General features: G+C 40.3%; 2 protein-coding genes across 2 annotated transcripts; both read right to left on the reverse strand.

Moving 5' to 3' along the window:
• Positions 1-2,813: 2,813 nt before the first annotated feature.
• LOC111476922 (universal stress protein PHOS32-like) lies at positions 2,814-3,971 on the reverse strand. The gene has a single exon (XM_023120797.1). It carries the CDS (start codon positions 3,876-3,878, stop codon positions 3,108-3,110), a length of 771 nt encoding a protein of 256 aa, XP_022976565.1. The 5' UTR covers positions 3,879-3,971; the 3' UTR covers positions 2,814-3,107.
• A 2,446-nt stretch (positions 3,972-6,417) lies between these two features.
• On the reverse strand, positions 6,418-7,590 carry LOC111475949 (protein SPOROCYTELESS). Its single transcript, XM_023119965.1, has 3 exons — positions 7,102-7,590; positions 6,883-7,026; positions 6,418-6,788 (listed from the first exon to the last, which is right to left on the reverse strand). The coding sequence occupies exons 1-3, from the start codon at positions 7,588-7,590 to the stop codon at positions 6,465-6,467; spliced, it is 957 nt and encodes a 318-aa protein (XP_022975733.1). The 3' UTR covers positions 6,418-6,464.
• Positions 7,591-7,800: the final 210 nt, after the last annotated feature.

A 7,800-nucleotide genomic window follows, 5' to 3' on the forward strand; every position in this document is an offset into this window, starting at 1 on the left:
TTCAGAAAGGGTTTAGCCCTATTCATGTCTCCCACTAGTGACTAGACCTGATATCATTTTGTAATGGTCCAAGCCTAAGGAGGGTATAGTTCTACTCCGATCAATGCCTCGCACTGTCTAGTGATTGGACTTAATATAATTTTATAATGGTCCAAGCTCCCCGCTATCACATATTGTCCTCTTTGGATTTTATCTTCTGGGCTTTCGCCATAAGTTTTTTAAACGCGCATGTTTGGGAGAGATTTCCATGCCTTTGTAGGAAATGATTAGTTTCCCTTTACCACTAATAAAATACAATGCTATATAAATAATATAAGATAAAAGGTACCTATTGCTTGCTCGATTCTAGACAATGACATTGATGATTATAAGAAGCTTTTCTTCAGCGTAATTGATGAGGGCAACCGTCCTAATCTTAACAAATTTCTTGAACATATCAAAGACGTATTTGACATAACATTGAAAGTTCAAACATATGTACGACATTCTTAATCCACACTGACTAAACTTGTAATTAAACCAATAAAATAAATTAAAAGATCGTTTTAAGATGTTAGTAGGTAATAGGATTGAAGTTGGTCGAATACATCATAGTAGCTTAGTCCTTTTAAAGAAATAAAATATTTAGTCGACATTTTCGTTAGGAATAGTCGATGACTCTCGAAGAATGAGACCTATTATGAGATATATAATGTATTACACCCATATGATCATTACATAAAGACTGTTATAATCGTTAAAACATATATTAATAATAAAATTTGAATTTACAGTTCTATGCTTATAGAATATATCGATTTATTGCAATTTATATTAATAATTTTTTAATTAAGATTATATTGAAAATGAAAACTTTAAAATAACTATATTTAAAAAAGAAATAATAAAAGTAAAAAAAATTACACACAAGGAACCTGATCTATCCCTACTAGAATAAATGAAAATTTTTGCAGAGATGAAGAATGAAATAGGTAGTGGAGATAAGGACGAAGAAAGTTCCAGCCTTTGTTGCAACTCGGTAGAATGAGTCTACTTAGCGAACTGGCTGGATGTGGAGATCGATTGACCCATATGAATCTCGAGAGTGGATGGTTGACTACCGCCCCTTTGTCCTGGAGGCTCTCCGACCAAGGAGAGACTTGCTATCATAACCTTTTCTCCCAGTGTATGTGAAAGAGTGACTCACCCTTTTCTCCCGGTGTATGTGAAAAGTGACTCACCCTTTTTTGTTCGGTCAGAAGTTCTACCACCGGTCAAATGGCGTGATGGGCTTGGAATATAAGGGTTGGTTCTCAACCAAAAAAAATACCTCACAAAAATGATGGAATCATAAAGTTTCTAAGGTCATGGCCCCAAGGGTAAGGGCAAGCAACAAAGCTTCTCTCCAAAAGAGTCCAAGCCAATCGTTTGCTAATGAGAGGTTTCCACATTCTTATAAAGAAGGCTTTGTTCCCCACTCCAACCGATGTGGGATCTCACATTCCCAATTCATTTCTAAACCAAAAACGGACTTGACGATGTCGAAGCTATCGTATCAAGATTAGCAAAACAGGTCTCCCTCCAGTAAGATGCAAGCATCCATCCATCCAATCTGGTGAATATCATTGAAACATAATGCATATTTTCTACCCTTCTTTGTGTTCGAATTCGGATTGGAATCCAAATACGAATATCATAATCTGAATCAAATAAAAGTGTCACTAGAATGTGTAAAGATATTCAGATGTGAATACAAAACCATTGCTTTTCTTGGGGGGATAAGAAACATCAGAAACCATTGCAATGTGGGCATGAAGGTTAAGGTTATATTTCTACATAATTAGTTTCTATTTACTAGCAATGGTAAGGGAGGGGGAGGGTGCCCAACTTAGGTGCATCTACATAAAGAAAAACTTGCATTCATACTCCATAGAACATAACTCGACTTAAAAGCAGTAACTACAAGAGTAGATTCGTGATTAAGGACGCCAAGGCGTTAAACCGTACCGCTTAAGCTTAGAGTGAGCTAAAGATGAGCTTTGAGAGTAGTGTTTTCAAAGGGACTTTTTACCTTTCAAAACTCTTTACCAAACCACTCATCATTCTTACAACTCTCCACCAGCCCTGAAGTGACAAATTTAGAGACTAAATTCACAACAGTCCGATCAACAAATCCACCAAGTTCTCAATGAGATTAGTAGTTGGATTCATAATTCTAATAAGACTAGATCCACGTCATGTCCCTATTAAGGAAGGATGACAAGTGTAACCGATCAAGCTTACCGCTAGCAAATATTGTCTTTTTTGGACTCTCTCGGACTTCCCCTCAATATTTTAAAGAGAGTCTAATAGAAAAAGATTTCCACAACCTTATGGAGTGCTTCGTTCCCCTCTCTAACCAATGTGGGATCTCACAATCCACCCCCTTTGGGGGTTAGCGTCCTCGGTGGCACACCGTCCGGTGTCTAGCTCTGATACCATTTATAACAGCCCAAGCCCACCGTTAGTAGAAATTGTCCACTTCAGCTCCTTACGTATCATTTTAAAACGCGTCTACTGGGGAGAGGTTTCCACACCCTTATAAGGAGTGCTTTGTTTCCCTCTCCAACCGATATAGGATCTCATGTAAACTTGATCATTCAATACAACAAGAACTGTCATTTTCAGAGTCTAATCATCCATATAACTTAACCCAGAAACAAATTTCACCCAGTATCCTAGTCAACAATATCAGATTATCATAATTTCCTCTATACAGAACTTAAAGATTATCATCATCGCTATTTTGATAAGAGACATTCATTCCAAGTTTGTTTCCCCAATCCAGATGAAAATACAAAATCAACACACAAGATGCTATGTCTTCAATTACATATAACATAATTACATTAAGTTATTGAAAGCAAGAACAGAAACAAGTTCACCATAGCCATGCTCTACTAAACAAACATGAAAGTGGGGAAATACTTAGCAAATTTGCAACATTCTGATAGACCGTATGTTCAACTTTGTTCCAATGGAAAACTCGACGACAACTAGACTTAGAATCGCTTCTGGCTTCAAAAAAACAAACCAAGGAAACCCATTACAATACGAGAAGCAGTCTCGAAAAACAGAGATTTCTAACCTTAAGACTCCACCGGTTCCGCAGATGCAGACTTCATCCTGGCCTCGTCCTCTTCCTTCAGCGCCACCACAGCGCCGCCGATAGTACCGCTCTCCTTCTCATCTGGAAACCGTACCACCACCACAGGACACACACAATGATGGACGCAATAATCGCTGACACTCCCAAGTCCGCCGTCTTTACCGCGCCTTGCTGCACCAAAGCCCCGACTGCCCATGATTAGGGCATTGAGTCCTAATCTCTCCACTTCCAAACACAGCCTCTCTCTCATGTCATGATCCTTCACTATGTGAATCTTGTACGGAATCTGAGCATCTTTTATAGGTTTAGCTAGATCGGCAGCTTTCGAGGCAGTGAAAGCATCAAAATCGTCCTCCATTTTACGTTTCGACCGCTCGCTGCGATTCTGATTTTGATTGTTTTCATCGCCCGCACCCTCATCATCTGAATTATCACCAGCAGTCTTCAGAGAAATATCAATGGCCCCCCAATCGGCGCCGAAGAGTACGGAAGTAGGGCTAACATGGAGAAGAATAACAGCATCACCAGGGCGAAGGTAGTGTTGAACAGCCCAGCGGACAGCATAAGCGCTCTCTTCGGAAAGGTCAACGGCAACACCTATCTTGCGGCGGGCGCCGGCGGTGGGGGTGGGGGTAGCGGCGGGGGTGGCGGCGGATGGGTGGCGAGGGGAAGCCGGATGGTGAATTTTAATGGACGGAAGTTGGGGGTCAGGATCTAAGGTGTGATCTCGAAGCTGCTGCTGAGGATCCATGAAGAAAAATCGAAATTGGATGGAGAAATTGTGGGAAATGGAAGCTCAGAGATATCCGGGAATTGTTCGGAATGGAAAACGAGCTTTGAAGAAAAGGAAGATGGGAAACATCTTATAGAAGATTCTTTTTGTTCGTGGGCTTTGCTGGTCGGAAATGAACACAAGAAAACCCCATAATCTTGGGCCTAATCTTACCTATGCCCAATTAAAAAAATTATTGGTATAAATATTACATGTATATTCAACCCGACAACCCGAACCAACTCAAATCGAAAAGGTTGGATTTGGTTGGATTAGCATTCCGGTACGGTTGGGTTTATTTTTCTGAACCCAAACTAAATCGGTTTAATTTCGGGTTCATAGATAAAACTTTCAGTTAACCCAACCCAAATAAAAAGTCGTATGAATTCACAAAAACTACGTGGGTGGATAGGAACTAAAAAAGAGAGATTGAAATAATTCTGACCATTCAATATCAATAATATTATTACTTCAATTGGGAGTTTTTAGTTGGATAAATCTTAGCGATGGAATAATAAGTTATAATTCATTGGTTGATTGTATCATTAACCATTTCTTTCTTTTGGTGTGAGGAACTTATTATGAATCGACTGATTTCTGCTGCTTCCGTTATTGCTGCTGGATTGGCCGTCGGGCTTGCTTCTATTGGACCTGGAGTTGGTCAAGGTACTGTTGCGGGCCAAGCTGTAGAAGGGATCGCAAGACAACCCGAGGCGGAGGGAAAAATCCAAAGTACTTTATTGCTTAGTCTGCGGATATACATTTTTTTTATTTAGTTTAATGTTGTGTGACATTATTTTTGGTTTTATAACAATATTATTTTACAATTTTCATTTGTTATTTTTTATTAATTTTTTATGTAAATAATTTTAGATGGTTAATTTGTGAATTTTTAATATATTTTATATAAGATTGTATCTAAATAATTATAAATTATAGATAAAAAAATTTTAAAATCTTTAAAAGTATGATAGGGTTCAATTGGGGTTGTAACATACGGTAAACTCGACCAAAAAAATATCAACCCGAAACCCAATCCAACCTTTCGATTGTCTAAAAATTCAACCCAACTTTTAAGTGTGGGTTGAGAAATCTAGATTGGTTGGTTTCTCGAGTCCTATGAAACCCTTACAAATGACAGTGTTTCAAACGTCGTTAATTCATTTGATTCAACCATCTTTGATTAGATTATTGTAAGAATTTTGAGCGAACAACAAAAAGAATTGAAAAGCTATATCGGGTAAAGTCGAAGAAGAGCAAAGGAAAGATGGTTGAAGAGGCAATGGAGAAGACAGTGCGCCTTCACTATTAGAGCCCTTCTGCTGCCGCTGCTGCTATCAATCTGCTACCTGCTGCTATCTGCTTGTTTCTCTTTGGTCCATATTTACACTCAGCTCAGGTATCAGTGGGGGTTGCATGGACTGCTTGTTTCTACGCTTTTGGAATTCTGTTCTAAATCAGCCCTCCCTTTGCCTGCCGCCCCCAGAACTCACATTCTCTTGCTTTCATCCCTTTCCCCCTTTTCAAACCCTCTTTTTTTACATTCCTAGTTTGAATTTTTAGTCGAATTTCTAAAACTAAAACTTATTTGTTCGGGTTCGTTTCTTTAGCAATCAGATGGGGTTTACTCGGATTAACAATAGTCGGGAAAACTTCTTGTAGTGATTCTTTTCGACTATAAAGTATAGAATCGTCCATGTAAATGCAGGTTCCCCATAGTGGCTCCCCCAAGTTTTTGTGGATTAGATGTCATGTAGATCTACTGTGAGATCCCACATCGGTTGGAGAGATGAATGAAATATTCCTTATACGGGTGTGGAAATCTCTCTCTAACAGACGCGTAAAGCGGAAAATATTTGTTAGTGATGGACTTAAATTGTTACAAATGGTATAAGAGATAGACTTCGAGTGGTGTGTCAGCTACAATGCTGGCCCCCAAGGAGTGGATGGTGAGATCCCACATCGCTTGGGTGTCAGCTAGGACACTGGCCCCAAGGGGTGGATTGTGAGATCCCACATCGGTTTGGTGTCAACTAGGATGCTGGCCCCAAGAGGTGGATTGTGAGATCTCACATCGCTTGGGTATCAGCTAGGACGTTGGCCCCAAGGGGGGATTGTGAGATCCCACATTGGTTGGGTATCAGCTAGGACGTTGGCCCCAAGGGGTGGATTGTGAGATCCCACATCGGATGGGTGTCAGCTAGGACGCTAGCCCCAAGGAGTGGATTGTGAGATCGCACATTAGTTGGGGTATCAGCTAGGACGCTGGCCCAATGGAGTGAGAGTATTTCTAACCTTTTACTTAAAACTTTCAAATGTGTCTTAAGTTTCTACCCAGATAGTTTTGAATAAACTCGTAAATTTCAAAAACAAAAGCGAGATTAAAATTTTAAAATCTGTATAGGGTTTATGTTGAATTATGAAGTTATATAAACCCTAAATTTGTTCAAAGTAAAAGATGATAGGATGAACAAAATGAAATGTATATAAATATATTTAGATATAAATGGGTGTCTGATTCACATGGAAATCATGAACAAAAAAGGGATTCCGCCATTTTTGCATCTAAAATGAAAGCTTAAGAGACAAATCAAGAACAGTGGAATTTCTGGTACCGCCATTAATGATATCACTGCAGCTCGTAGTGATACAAGAACCTTCTCCATGATCCACAGCCTGTACTGCTTCTTCTTCTTCTTCTTCCTGTTCTTCTTCTTCTTCTTCTGCAAATAATCCCAATTCTTCATTTGGCCTTTTCAGCTCCTCGAACTCTGTACCTCTGCCATTTTTCCTTGGAAAAAACTCGTACTCCATTAATGTACTTCCTTCACCGCCGCCGCCGCCCTTCCCTGCCACTTTCCGGTGTATTTGCTTAACCCCTGCACCGTCCTGTTTCATTACACCGACAAGAAGATCGTTAAATTTCGGGTTTATTTTGGAATTTCATGATCTGGGTTTTTCTGGGTTTTTGTTTTTGAATCACCTGGTTGAAATTTAAACTGAAATCAAAATCTGTGGCGGCGGAATTTGTACTCAGGCCGAGAAAATCGAAACTCACCGGCGGCGGCTCTGCAGTTCCGATAATGTTCTTCTCTTTCATTGTATTGCTGAAATTGACTCGTTTCTTCTGGGAATAAAAAACCGCGATGTTTAAATTTCAAATGGTTTTTGTAAAATATATATTGGATTATAGAGATTTTACCTTAAAGCAAATATCACAACGATCAGAAACACACGGCGGCGGAGGAGGTGGAGGCGGCAAGTTTGGGATTGAAGAGAGCTCTCTGGAAGCCTCAACGCTATTTCCAATCAAAAGTCTGGGGTCCACCATGGCTCCACCGCCGTGTGGAAACGGCTCCATGGTCATCAGTCCACCACCGCCGCTGCCAAACCCACAATTCCCGATGAACCCCAAAACGCCGGTACCGTAGTCATTACCGACCGGCGCCGAAGAGGCGCCGGCGACGGGGAACTGCAAGGGGAAATCGAGGAGGAAGGGATGGGGAGGGGAGATTTGGGTCATTTTCTTCCACCTCTCTTGAAGCCTTAAGCGTTCGAGCTGAGCAACGCCGAGGCCTCTCTGCGGCGGTTTTTTTTGGTGGGGATTTTTGGCGGCGGTTTTTCTGGCGGCTCTGGTTTTGAGGGGCTCGCCGGGCTTGGTTTCTTCTATCACGACCATGGGAGTCGCCATTGAAGACGGATCAGAGGTTGGCTGTGAGAGATTTGGGTTTTTAAGGTTCAAGACTTCTAGAGAGAGAAAGAGAGAAGAGTAAAACATGCAGAACTGCCTGTCTAATAGGACATCGCCATGTTTATAGTGATCATGTTCACATTATGCGTGTAATGTTTTTTTTTTTTTTTTTTTTTTTTTTTTTTTTTTTTTTTTTTTTTTTTTTTTTTT

Source organism: Cucurbita maxima, unplaced genomic scaffold (assembly GCF_002738345.1).
Source record: "Cucurbita maxima cultivar Rimu unplaced genomic scaffold, Cmax_1.0 Cma_Scf00003, whole genome shotgun sequence".
Classification (NCBI taxonomy): domain Eukaryota; kingdom Viridiplantae; phylum Streptophyta; class Magnoliopsida; order Cucurbitales; family Cucurbitaceae; genus Cucurbita; species Cucurbita maxima.